Source organism: Micropterus dolomieu, linkage group LG08 (assembly GCF_021292245.1).
Source record: "Micropterus dolomieu isolate WLL.071019.BEF.003 ecotype Adirondacks linkage group LG08, ASM2129224v1, whole genome shotgun sequence".
NCBI lineage: Eukaryota > Metazoa > Chordata > Actinopteri > Centrarchiformes > Centrarchidae > Micropterus > Micropterus dolomieu.
Window position 1 is genome coordinate 29,881,386 of NC_060157.1, and position 14,766 is coordinate 29,896,151.

At 39.4% G+C, this 14,766-nt stretch overlaps 1 protein-coding gene across 1 annotated transcript in view; it reads right to left on the reverse strand.

The window, feature by feature from the left end:
- LOC123975012 (V-set and transmembrane domain-containing protein 2-like protein) overlaps positions 1 to 8,435 on the reverse strand; it is a 24,048-nt gene extending 15,613 nt beyond the window's left edge. The window contains exons 1-3 of the mRNA XM_046056103.1: positions 8,420 to 8,435; positions 8,131 to 8,300; positions 7,204 to 7,248 (exon numbers count right to left, since the gene is read on the reverse strand). Coding sequence (XP_045912059.1) covers positions 7,204 to 7,248; positions 8,131 to 8,300; positions 8,420 to 8,435 — 231 coding nt within the window. The remainder of the gene's footprint in view (positions 1 to 7,203; positions 7,249 to 8,130; positions 8,301 to 8,419) is intronic.
- Between the last annotated feature and the right edge of the window lie 6,331 nt (positions 8,436 to 14,766).

The window sequence follows — 14,766 nt, forward strand, 5'->3', positions numbered from 1 at the left end:
AGGCATGTGCTCAGTCCTGGTACTCCTGGACCTTAGCGCTGCTTTTGACACCATTGATCACAACATCATGTTAGACAGACTGAGGCACTGGGTGGGGATCTCTGGTACTGCCCTAGAATGGTTTTCATCCTACCTGTCAAATAGGAAGTTTTGCGTGTCTGTAAACAACTATGTGTCCTCGTTCTGTCCAGTTAAATATGGTGTGCCTCAGGGGTCGGTCTTAGGATCCATTTTGTTTTCCTTGTATCTGCTTCCCCTTGGACATATTATCCATAAACATGGCATTTCTTTTCATATTTATGCTGATGACACACAAATATACTTGCCCGTCAGATCCACAGACCCTGGAATGCTGAGTTCACTTAACAACTGCCTTTGTGAAGTTAAAAAATGGATGTCAAATTATTTCCTCCAGCTGAACTCAGACAAAACAGAAATCCTGGTCAACGGGTCCCAGCAGATGGCAAATCAAATACTGCCATCTGCTGGTTCCCTAGTAAATCACATTAAGCCTGTGGCAAAGAACCTTGGTGTTTGGTTTTGATAGTAATTTAAATTTTGAGCAGCACACCACAAAGCTTGTTCAATCATGTTTTTATCAACTTAGAAATATAGCAAAAATTCGATCTATGTTAACTTTTAAGGACACCGAGACCATTTTACACGCCTTCATCTCATTACGCCTGGATTATTGCAACAGCCTTTTCACCTGTTTAACCCAAAAATCTATTGATCGATTCCAGACTGTCCAGAACTCAGCTGCCAGGCTTTTAACCAGAACAAATAAATATGACCACATTACTCCTATTTTAGCTTCATTAAACTGGCTCCCAGTATGTTTTAGAATTGACTTTAAAATTCTATTGATCACTTTTAAATGATACGAAATGGCATTTCTAAAGAATGCTTTCAGCACCTTGTTGAATCAATGCCACGTAGAATTAAGGCAGTTCTGAAGGGGAAAGGGGGTCAAACACAGTTTTAGTATGGTGTTCCTAATAATCCTTTAGGTGAGTGTATGTCCCTGGTGGGACACTTAATATGCTGTATGTACTTTGGGAGTTCGTGGCTGAGGTTTTCTTTGTTGAAGTCCCCAAGAACAATGAGCAGTCGATGTTTCTTCTCCACGTTAGTTATCTGGTCGGCCAGGTGTAGTAACGCCTCACTACCACAGGCCTGAGGTGGAATGTAAACGGCGACCAGAATAAACGAGGAAAACTCCCACGGTGAATAAAAATGTTTACAGTTTATGAATAATGTCTCTAAGTGGGGGCTGCATGATTTCTTCAACACTGTGACATCTGTGCTTCAACTTTCGTTTATCCCCTCGCCACTTTTACTGGATAAGTTGATACTGTAACATGAACAAGTAAAAATTACAATATTATCAGGAGATGATGATGTGTGTGTGTGTGTGTGTGTGTGTGTGTGTGTGTGTGTGTATCTGTATATCTGTATCTGCCTTGCCCTGTCACTCTGAAATGGTATCAAAATGTTCTACTTTCTCATATGGTACTCTTGAAAGCAGTTCCTGGATGAGGTGAGACATAGAGCAACATTGCACTTGCTGCAGTACAATGGTATCTTCACCTGGTCTTTGCACAGAACACAGACCCTACCCAAAGTACATAGGCATACAAGTCGTGCACAGGATGGGGTGGGGGCCAGCAGCAGCAACTAAAGCTTTGGCCTGTGCAATCAGTTCTTTCAACAGGACCTCTCTGAATTGTTTGTGTGTAAGGAGTCTCTCTGATTGTCCAATGTTCACATGTTTGAATAGGATGATGAATTTACAATTGAAATGTCAACAAAATGATAAAAAAAAACAAACATGTGTTATACCATCTCATTGTCTTCCCTTGAACAGAGTAATATTGGATGAGGGCATCAGAAATGTTACATTCTGTGCTGTTTTGGGAAAGCCAATGCGTGACTGTCGAATGGTTCCAGCTTCCTTCACTCTCCTGCGTGTTGTGTCTCCACTGTATACTTTGTGGAAACTGCTGCACATTGTCACCTCCTTTGGTGTCCTTTCACTTGATAAAGTGGAGGCAAAGAGGAGATTGTCCTGCCGCAGCCGCCACATGTTTCCCCTCACAGTCTTCTTTCATAATCATTCTGTGCTGTTTTGGGAAAGCCAATGCGTGACTGTCGAATGGTTCCACGAGCTCAAGTGTTTTTGGCGGCCGGTTTTTGAAAAAGTGCTGGGCTTGAGTAAAAATTGTCAACATAGAGATGGTAACCTTTTCCCAGTAGATCATAGTTTATTAGGTCCATAACTCATGTGTAACTGAGACCCTCCCCCTGAACATTGGCAGTGTTCCCCTGATAAACAAGTGTATCCAGTCTTTTATTCAGCCAAAACAAAGAGTTTGTATTCAAACTTGGTTGGCTTGTCTCTCATGAATTGTCTGAATCAAATTTTGGCCTTGCTACCATCTTCTTGTGAATAGTTATTTCCCTGCCTGGCTGGAAGAGAGAGTTGCAACCATTGACAATTTGGCTGTAGAGGGGTTTGATTTTGAAGAGTCAGTCGTATTGTGATGTTCCCTTCTTTTTCTGATTTTCTTCAACCTCTGTGACGTCACACAGAAGAAGGGACCAAAAAATGGCTAGAAATTTGGTTGGCCTTGGTTGTTTTACATCCAGATCCTCTGGAAAAGAGCCCAATTTTTTTTGCAAAGATCTGAAAAAATGTTTTTTATGATGGAATTATACACAGAAACAATTCAAACACTTTAGTCCCACATGCCTATCAGTCAACTAGCTGACTGGCTCTAAGTAGTTAGGGTGGGATAACTGAGCGGTAAACAAACTGCAGTCGGTGAAATAAAGTCTAAAACATAAAGCTGTCTGGTCCCTTTACTTTAACCGGGGAAGGGCAGGTGCCTGTAATGTTACACAACAATAGTAACAAAATTACTAACATGCCGCCAAACTGCAAGTTCAACAGAAAAATAAAATCTAACCCACTAGCAAACAAAAAACACAACTTACTCAAAAAAATAATCATCCTCTTCGGAGTCATGTTCATCAGTGGTGTCAGAAGAATCATTCATTTCGACATCATTTCTCATAACCTCTTCCAGGGCTTCCAGTAGACTTGTAGACTTTATTCTGCTGCTTAGACATGATTTAGTTGAAAAAAAGTACAGTAAACTAAATACTGAACTAATTCAACAGGCCGTGTCTACTGCGTAAAAGTTGACATCGCGCTTTCTTCTTCTTCCTCGTTGAGCGGTAAAGCGCACATCTATTGTGTTACGCATGGATGAACGCATGACATGGTTCTCAGAGCAACAATTGTTGTTGTGGTATGAGGTATCGTTGGAAAACTTGCGAAGTGTAGAATAATAATGAGAGTGTTTGTAACCTGTAGTATCACCAAACGCTCACAAGATGGCAGCAAAATACCATGTATGAATGTCAGGCACGCGCATCAGTGTCAGCAGTATAGGCCTCCATGTAATTCATTTTCATCAGAGAATCATATGGATAGAAGCAAAATGACCACGAGAGGGTAAGGAACCAATATTAATTGCTTTTGATAACAATTGTGATTTTGTGGAATGTTGAGACATAAACACAAAATTTGACACGCTGACAGTACAAATGTGAAGGCATCTTCTTTTTGATAAAATAGAAAAAAAATCCCCACAGCATTTTATTAGCTTTTTACAGGCAGTTATTTATAGTACCGTTCTTCCCGGTACCGGGTCGGTCGGCCCTAACATATCTGCTGATGATGGCATGTGCTCAGTTCTAGTATTCCTGGACCTTAGCACTGCAAATGACACCATTGATCACAACATCATGTTAGACAGACTGAGGCACTGGGTGGGGATCTCTGGTGCAGCCTTACAATGGCTTTCATCCTACCTGCCCAATAGGAGGTTCTGTGTCTCTGTGAATAACATTGTCTCTTCATTCTGTTCAGTTAAATATGGTGTGCCTCAGGGGTCAGTATTAGGACCCATTTTATTTTTTATTTATCTTGTATATGCTTCCCCTTGGACACATAATTGAGAAACATAACGTCTCTTTTCATGTTTATGTTGATGACACACAGATCCACAGACCCTGGAATGCTGAGTTCACTTACCAATTGCCTCTGTGAAGTCAAAAATAGGATGTCAAATAATTTCCTCCAGCTGAACAAAACAGAGATCCTGGTAATTGGGTCCCAGCAGATGGCAAAGCAAATCTCATCTGCTAGTTCCCTCATAAATCACATCAAGCCTGTTGCAAAAAATCTTGGCGTCTGGTTTGACAGTAAATTAAGTTTTGAGCAGCTCACCAGCCTTTTTACTTGCTTGAATCTATTGATTGGTTCCAGACTGTCCAGAACTCAGCTTCCAGTCTTTTGACCAGAACAAAGAAAAATGATCACATCACCCCCGTTTTAGCTTCATTACACTGGTATGTTTTAGAGTAGACTTTAACATTTTATGAATTACTTTTAAAGCTCTTCATGGCCTCTCTCCCTGTTATATCTCCTTTTAGTTCCATATGCACCAGCACGTCCTCGGGCAGAGGTCTGCTGTCTGTTCCAGAGTCTCGACTGAAAACTAAAGAGTTTTTGCAGTCAGGGCCCATAGGCTCTGGAACAGCCTGCCCGAGGAAATGAGGTCGGCTGAGTCAGTAAACTCTTTGAAGTCCTTTTTTAATACATACTTTTATAGAAGAGCCTTTCCTGATTTTATTTTATTTTATATATAGTATTTTGTCTTTACTTTTATTGTGTATTTGTTTTTATCTGTGTTTAAAGCACTTTGTAACTTGGTTTTTTGAAAAGTGCTCTATAAATAAAGATTATTATTAGTATCTAAGATATTATTATTATTATTAATACAGCTGTCCAACGAAGGTTTAAGTCAAGGGCAACCGGACTTGGTAGAAGATAATAGAAGATGTTTCGTACCTCATCCAAGAGACTTCTTCAGTTCTGAATGACTGGTACTGGGATCGTTAGCTAGGATCGTCGATAGCGCTGGTTCGTTAGTGCTCCTGGCTGTGGTAACGACAGTTGTTACCATCAACCTACCTCTTAGACCCCATCCCGACTAGGCTGCTTAAAGAAGTTTTACCCTTAGTCAGCACTTCTATACTAGATATGATCAATCTATCTTTATCAACAGGCTATGTACCACAGTACTCATTTGATACCATTGACCATCAGATCCTATTACAGAGACTGGAACATTTCATTGGCATTAAAGGAACCGTTCTAAGCTGGTTTAAGTCCTATTTATCAGATCGATTTCAGTTTGTACATGTTAACGATGAATCCTCTATGCGCGGCAAAGTTAGTCATAGAGTTCCACAAGGATCTGTGCTCGGACCAATGCTCTTCACTTTGTATATGCTTCCTTAAGGCAATATTATCAGGAAACACTTCAACTTTCATTGTTATGCAGATGATACTCAGTTATATCTATCGATCAAGCCAGATGAAACCCATCAGTTAGCTAAACTTCACATGTGCCTTCAGGATGTTAAATCCTGGATGACCTGTAATTTTCTAATGTTAAACTCAGATAAAACTGAAGTTATTGTTCTGGGGCCCAAGCACCTCCGTGACACATTATCTAAAGATATAGTTTCCCTTGATGGCATCGCCCTGGCCTCCAGCACCACCGTGAGGAATCTTGGAGTTATCTTTGATCAGGACATGTCGTTTAAGTCTCACATTAAGCAAATTTCAAGGACCGCCTTTTTTCACCTACGTAATATTGCGAAAATCAGGAACATCCTGTCTAAAAATGATGCAGAAAAACTAGTCCATGCATTTGTTACTTCTAGGCTGGATTACTGCAATTCCTTATTATCAGGCTGCTTGAAAAAGTCCATTAAGACTATACAGCTGATCCAGAATGCTGCAGCACGTGTTCTGACAGGAACCAGGAAAAGAGATCACATTTCTCTTGTCTTAGCTTCTCTGCATTGGCTTCTTGTAAAATCCAGAATAGAATTTAAAATCTTTCTTCTTACCTACAAAGCTCTTAATGGTCAGGCACCATCTTATCTTAAAGAGCTCATAGTACCTTACTACCCCACCAGAGCACTGCGCTCACAGAATGCAGGGTTACTTGTGGTTCCTAGAGTCTCCAAAAGTAGAATGGGAGCCAGAACATTCAGCTATCAAGCTCCTCTCCTGTGGAACCAGGTTCCAGTTTGGGTTCAGGAGGCAGACAACGTCTCCACATTTAAGAGTAGGCTTAAGACTTTCCTCTTTGATAAAGCTTATAGTTGGGGCTGGCTCAGGTGAGTCCTGAACCATTCCTTAGTTATGCTGCTATAGGCCTAGACTGCCGGGGGATTTCCCATGATGCACTGAGCTCCTCTCTCCTCTTCTTTCTCTCCCTCTGTATGCAACCTCATCCCATTAATGCATGTTACTAACTCGACATCTTCCCTCTCCCATAGTCTTGTGCTTTCTCGTCCCTCTCCTCTCTCCTCCTATCACTTCCTGCAGGTGTTTCTGGCTCTGGAGCTGTGGAGTCTGGATCTGTGGTTGCGGGTCACCTGCTGCCCCCGTGTTCCTGCTCGACACCCTCTGCTACAATTATTGGTACTAGTCCTATTGTTATTATTGTTATTATTATCATTAAAATTACGATTATTATCATTAACACTACTGTAAATATCTGTACTATTATTCATTCAGTCTACAGCAACATTACCTTTACTGTCTGTACCTCTGTGTGGATATTGTGTAGGCTACCTCCCTTCCCTCTCTCTCTCCTGGTGGCGTAGACCCCTTACCTCCCTGACACCTCTTTCAAACCATCCATCTTCTCTGTCTAAAATGTGCACCTGGTGATCCTCAAACTTCAGATGTAAATAAAGTGCTGAGTCTTGACCTGAGGAGTTAGCCGTTCTGTGTTGAGCCATGCGTTTGTGTAGTGGTTGTTTAGTTTCCCTAATGTAAAGTTCTGTGCTTTCCTCACTGCACTGGATCGCAGGATGGAGGACTTGGCCATGGGTGGCTCTAACGACCATGACGACTGTCGTTACCACAGCCAGGAGCACTAACGAACCAGCGTTATCGACGATCCTAGCTAACGATCCCACAGGTTAAATGGCTGAGTTTCCCTACCAGTCAGTCAGAACTGAAGAAGGGTTCCGTGCCTCATTTCTTCATACACTATGGCAAGCATTAGGCTTTTCTCAGAGAATGACAGCAGATAGTGGTTAACATACACTTATCTTTGTAGCATCCTTTGGCATCTCCTCCTCAGTTGCTACCTAAAAGAAAAACCAAACATGAGTCACAGGATTTAATCTTAATACTTTTAATGGTTCATTATTACAGTTGGATTAAATTTTGATTGGGGTTATACACATAAAACAGCAATATATTTACCTGGACACACTGGTGTCAACTAATAGATTTTGCAAGTCCAAGTTAATCCACGCAGGCAATAAATGACACTAGGTAATAATATACTGAAATAACTGACCTGGAATTCTGCAAAATTATTTTTTCTAAGCAAAATGGATTTCTCAGGATTGTTGTTTATCTTTTCTATTTTATGGCTGCATTGATCAATATTTCAATCAATATAATACCAAAATCAAATGGCAGTATAATGTGACAAAAGCTGCCTTCACCAAACAGAAAGTAGAAAGTTAAAGTTACCAAGTGGCTGGTGAACATAGTCGATCTTCTAGCTGCTGAGATTTCTCTCTCTTCTGAAGATCGAAACAGAGTTAAAACGAGAGCGTATATTTGTATAATGTTGCCATGTGACTGCTAAATATGAAAGCAATTATTTGCTACTGTAACACGTTACCGATAAACACTTGGCTCTATGTCTCTCTGCTTGTACTGATTATTTTCTGCTCCCTAGTGACCAAATATTCATTAATGCAGCTTTAATAAATACAAAATTAAATGTGACATCACCGGATATACATAGGTTTTTTATACCAAATAGATATTTGTTAAGGATAATTCTAGTTTATTAGAACTTGGGACTTATTTTTTCTAATGTCGGCCATCTTTTTAATCTGTTATGACAACAGTGCCCTTCTAGTTATGAATGAAGACCCAAACTATTTTAAAAGTTGTTAAAGATCATAAAAAAAATCATTTAAGCTAAAGCCAAGTTTCTGTTATGAACCTACTTCATTGGTTGTCCAGGGCTGCCTGTCTGTCCAGTCGAGATGATTCCTGATGTACCACCACTGGATCTCCAGTGAATACGAGGGCATTCCTGCCCCCCTGAAGGAGCAAGCCATTTCTACATCCTGACCTCTCTGAGCAGTCATGTCATGAGGCACCTCTGTGAACATGGCTGGACAGACACAGAATAAGACATAGTTAACAAATGGTTTCTAGTCGATGGCATTTAGTGAAGTTTGACCATGATGTCCTATAGTGGTTTCATCATAACAATTTTACGTAGCACTTTACAGCTCAGTGATAACATGGTAATAGTGTAATAGTAACAATTAAGTAATATAATGTTATTACCAGAGTGATAACCAGGCGATAGCTTGGTATTCACAATGGGTATATATGGTAATATTAGACTGAAAATTCTATAACAGGGTAATAGGGGCCAAAAACAAAGGGTAATGATGTGGAAACATTTAAAGACAGCAACGAGGCTAAAGTATTTAGTAAAATTCTGGTAACAATGTGATAACCTAACAATAAAATTGATTCAAAATAGTAATATGGTGACATTAATTGGGTAATAACCTGATAATAATGAGGTAATATAGGTTGATGTTTTCACAATATTGTAAGCTACTATCAACTTATCTGCAAAATGCTAATCTACCGGTTTCATTTCATTGTAATATTTTCTACTTGCACAATGTAGTGTCATCCAGAAGTGACTCTAATTAACTTAAATTTACTATAACTATTACCATGGTACACAATATGTTGGTTGTCCATCAGTTGTTGAAGTGAATTGTCAAAGCTTGTACTGTACTTTACCATAAAACATGACCCAGTTCACTGTATTTAAGTTGTATTTACACAGAAGTTATTTCTGATTTGGAAAAGGAGTAAGATAAATATTGCTCAGTAAAGCCTAGTTCACACTACACAAGGAGATTTGGACAAGGAGTGTTCAAATGCACTATTAATTTGGAGGTCTTTGTGAGACTGTCCTTATGGAGGAGGAAGATCTGGCCCTTACATGGGATATATCTGGAGTGACAGTTATGTTTCATTGTGTCTTAGTGGCAAAAACTTGACTGGTGTAACAGTGATCTGACATGGAAAGGCTCAAGCTGCATAGTAAAATGTCAGTTATAGGTTGGTAGGTTGGTTATAGAGTAAAATTGTGTTTTGGAACTCCCTTCTGCTACATAGCAGACAATCTATATTAATAAAGAATCAATTTTAAAAATGGTAAACAGAAATAAACTATAATCAGTGGAGCAGTGCTAAGGATGAAGTAGAGTTTAAGAGTCTGATAGCTTGGTGGTGCGGCAGCTGAAACTTCTATATCTCTTCCCAGAAGGCAGCAGGGTGAACAGGCTGTGGCTGGGTGGGTACTGTTATCATTTTAAGGACATTTTGTTTTTCAAATGGTCTTATAGAATCATGAGTATGCTTCTTTTTTTTTCATTTTTTGGATTCTCTAAATTTGGTAACTCATAAATACTCTGTGTGAGATCTGCAGGAGCAGAAAACTTCATAGCATATTGTGTTGGTAAACATGGGGTATTACAGCTCTGTTATGCCCTGACATACAACGATTTGGAAACTTTGTGGCAGGGTGCATTATCCTGCTGAAAAAGGCCATCAGGGAATACCGTTTCCATGAAAGGGTGTACATGGCCTGCAAACGACGTTTAGTCAAGAAAACACACGTGAAATGTGAAACAGGAAATGAAGCGAATCTACACATGAAACAACTGTTGTTTGTTATTATAAAGGTAGAAATTATAAAATACGAAGAATTTGGGTGAACGAATGGATTAGCACACGCAGGTAGCAGGGATCGTCTGAGCTACAGAGAGAGCTGGAGGGGAGTAAAAAGTGTTTTGTAGTGAAAAAGTAGCTGCCTGCTCTCATTGGCTGGATGTGGATGTTAAGTTGGCCGACTCCTCCAGATATTTAGCATGCTAGATATCTGGCTGGTGTTGGCGATGTGTCAGTGATTTGTCATTGAGTAGTTCACACATAATGACAGGTGACCGCCGATTGACCGGCAAATCGGGCTAAAAATTGCATAGTGTGAACTAAGCTTTACTGACCCGGCAATATTTGTCTTACTTTTATTTACTTTACTAAGATTAGCTAAACTATTAGTCATACCAGACCGAGTAAGGCTATTAGCAAAACCAGTGAGAGAATTGAATTAAACAAAAGTGTAATTGCTTAAAGGTTGTGTCATTTCTTTTTTTCCAGAAGTTATGTAGTCTTGTTTTACGAGTGTACAATAATTGTCAGTAATAGTGGGATGGTTCCGAATGCCATTAAAATTATATTTAAACAGTTAACAATCATTCAGTGGTCAGCAGAAAATGTTCTGACATCAAATGTTGTATTAGATGTAGAAACATTTGTCTTTACTAAATTACTAAATCTCCTTCAAGGTTTGTAGCTAGTGATCCACCACACAAGAAGAGGCATCTTAGTACGGGAAGAGATGATTTACAAAAAACACTACTGAACCTTTTAGTACATTTTATAATGTGGAATGTAGGCATCAAATGCCTCAAAGCATGACTGAACCTTTCTGATGTGAGTTCATAGATCAACCTCAGCTGTTCAACCACTGAGACTACTCTATGGATCTGTCTTGTATTACGAGAGCAGTTCAAGCCTCAAGTCCTACGTCCCTCTTGTACATTGATCAAATCTGCTTGTCTTTTTCATTTGTGAAACCCAAAACACAGCAGGTATTGATTTGACATTACACAGTCTGAGTCAGCAACAATGCCCACAGCCCCTCTCTTGATGATAATATTCAAAGCTGGGACATAAAAACTGCCGTGGTAGAGATATAGCCTCTGACGTTGCTTTCAGCAATGATAATCTGTCTTTTCCCACTTAACTGTGAAGACCATAATGCACTACTGCTTCACACATTTAGAGACCACGGGACAATGTGATAGTCCATTATAATGTAGGGGAGATAATTCTTACCAAGAAATTTACAAAATCCATATAGCAGACTCTAATCTCATCACATAACGTGCTGTTTCTCCTGCTTTCAGTCCGACTCTTTCAGTAAGACATATTTTTCTTTATTTCAGTAATTTCTTTTTTGAATACATTTGATACTTAAACATTTTTAATGTAGAAACTGTGACAAATTAAAAGAAAATCTCACAGATAACCACTTGAAATGAAATTATTATCTTCTGCTGCTCTGCAAATCTCTATATTACATTGATTCTGGTGTGAGAATGATTCAAACACATGGCTATCTAATGCTGTATCTCTTAGTAATAATCATCTCTAATCTCCACAGTGTCATTGTTGAGGCCATAAAAGGCTGCAATGAGTTGGGTCTGCGCACCCTGAAGCACTATCATTATCCCCAAGATAAACAGTGGTCAAAAGCCACAGTACACCAGCCAAGTCAGACTCCGTGTTAACCTATTTAACTCAAGAGGAAGGGGAGATGGACGGAGAAATTAATAGGAGAAAGAGTGTTCACGAGACTGAGAAGAAGAGACTCGGTATGTATCTGTGTGATGAGCGAGGAAATAAATCATCACCAGAAACTGAATTAATGAGCAGGTCGGTGTTTATGTGAGCGATGTGTGTGTTTGTGAGAGACTAATATATCACAAGAATAAAGGGAGGAATTGAGCCTGTGTGTGTGACAGAGAGAGCAGAGCAGAAGAAGAGGAGGAAGGCAGAGGACAATGTGTGAGGTAGCAGATAGCTGTGGGCGGGTGCTGTTATCGTTTATTTCTTTGAGAAATGGAATGTGGTAGGCCGAATTACAGCCATGATAAAAGGATTGCAGGAGATGTTTCATTGTGGCATACTTACTGGCTTACTCCTACCTAAACTTCCACTTTACTCCATCTAGCTTGTGTATGCCTTTGGATGACACTTGTCCAAAATGCCAAGGCCACAGCTTTTTAACCTTTTTTACCTCAGTGTTTTAGTTTTGTGGATGCTAATTTTCTGTATGATCCAGTTTCATTGCTCTCATTAACCGTGTTCCCAACTGCAGCAGCCTGCTGTACTTATTGAAAAAGAAGTGATTAATTCACTGTATGCTATCTGCAGTACCAAACACAAGACAGTTAGCAGCTAGCTGGTGAAGAAACATGAACATCTAGCAATAGCCAGAAGTTTGTCTCTGGAGTTGTTAGAAACCAAATCAAAGCTAAAACGAGAGTGAAATAAATGATAATGTTCCTCCACATCAGCTAGCCACATGGACCCTGGCACCTATTTCCAGGAAAAACACCTAAAATAACATACCCAAAAAAAGCAGTAATATCTCTATATAATATATCTATAAAGTGATTTTCATCCTCGCCTGGTAAAAAAAGCTATATTTTAATGCAATACACCATCAAAACCGTCATAAGGTAGATTATAATGCACCTGAATATCTTCTACTACACCTGGAATACAACTGTAACTATAAATTTGAAGAAAAGAAACTGATATACAACAGTTATTACACAATCTTTCAAAAATATACCAGGCGAATGTCCATGTTTTGGCCATATTTACTGTTTATATGTTCCCTTTACGGTAGTTATCTTCAAAACATTATTTCTCTCCATACAACCACGTTCCAAATAACATAAAGCTTCCAAAACATTGAAATATTGATAAAAACAGTCAATATATATGACCAAAAGCACTCCCATGCTTTACAGGTGACAGCTTGAGAACTCTTAAGTCTAGATATGTAAGTAGTTGGGGTGTGATGAGACACTTCACCCACAAGACAAGACACAGGATTGGGTTCATTGAGCTTGAGAGATGAGACAAGATTCTAACACACATTGGTTGTTTTTCTATGAGTGGCCCTGCGATGGACTGGCGACCTGTCCAGGGTGTACCTTTCGCACGATGTCAGCTGGGATTGGCTACAGCCCCCCGCGACCCTGTACGCAGGATAAGTGGTTGACAATGGATGGATGGATGTTACACAGTTTCTACGTTTGGGGCCATAACTTTCATCATTGCTGATATCTTGTATTATGATGCTGAGAAATAATCAACCTCTGTAAAAGATAAGATATACTTTATTGTCCTCTAAGGGAAATTTGTTTTGGACTCTGTCCGTTCTGCAGCTTTACAAAACAACACAAAATACAGAAATAAAGCATCTCTCAACACATATTCTCATGCAACACAACACATGCTGTCATATACATTAGACAGTTTCCTATATAGTAGCACATTGACTCCTTCTTCCAATGCCCGTTTTGATTGAACAACCCTGTCGGCTGCATTCCCCTTATTTTTAAGACACGCCAAAAAATCCTACCACTGCTCAGCTGCTTCACTGCAGTAATTAATGGTTAGAGAATTGATTGTTGACATGGGGAGTAAAAACATCTAACCTATTTTATTCTCACAAAACATCTTAGTGGCACAAATCCAGTGTAAAACATAAAGATAACATATATATACATATCCCTTCGTAGACTGGGCCGCAGGGCAACACGATAATGACCCCAAACACCCCTCCAAGACGACCACTGCCTTGCTAAAGAAGCTGAGGGTAAAGGTGATGGACTTGCCGGGCATGTCTCCAGCTCACCTTTGTTGCTAGCGGTTTAGACATTAATGGCTGTGGGATGTGTTATTTTGAGTGGACAGCAAATTTTCACTGTTATACAAGCTACACTCACTACTTTACATTGTAGCAAAGTGTAACTTCTTCAGTGTTGTCACATGAAAAGATATATATATATATATATATAAAATATTTACAAAAATGTGAGGGGTGTACTCACTTTTGTGAGATACTGTATATATATTTAGAATCATAAAAGACACATCATATTCATATGTTGTTTGTTGGCCTAATCATGATCATTGATTGGAGGCCATGATATAATTTACCTTCCTGCTACAGCATTAGCAACCAGATAATGGGAGACAAGTTGAAAATTAATATATGCTTACTCCTGCTTACTGCATTTATTGTTAAATAGATGCCAGTGAGCAGCCTCTGAATGTCAGTGTTGTGTGTGAGATGGCTGGTGGTGCATCAGGCCACATCTAGTACTCTCAAGAGCTTTTCAGCTTCTTGAAATTGGTTCATCACAGCTGCTGGGTGGCTACAGCATAGTGTGACTCACTAGCTATTAAAATGGTAATTAGGCTAATATATGCATCCCCTGTTACACCGAGAAAGAGAAGGGTAAATATTGCTATGTTGTTTAATTACACTTCACAATTACACAATTGTATTTTCATTACAACACTAATTTAGTTAATAATCCCTAATGGATAGCTTATATACATATCTGTGTGTGTGTGTGTGTGTGTGTGTGTGTGTGTGTGTGTGTGTGTGTGTAAATATATTTCTAGTTACTGCTTCAATCAAACAGCAGAAATTAAAAAATTGGTTGTGAATGCATCTATTCTGAGTCTGCTAAATGGCTAAAAGGAAAATTGAACAATGGCAACAGCTTCAGAATCTCAATGCTGTTCATTATGTCATGCACAGTGGTTACATTACTGTATGTGTAGCTATACAAGAGCCAGAAAATCTATTTTTGTGTTGATTGCACGTGGAGCCCATTGAAAAGCTCATGTCACTCTAGAAACTTTAGAGCATGAAAAAAGACCCAGGTTGGATA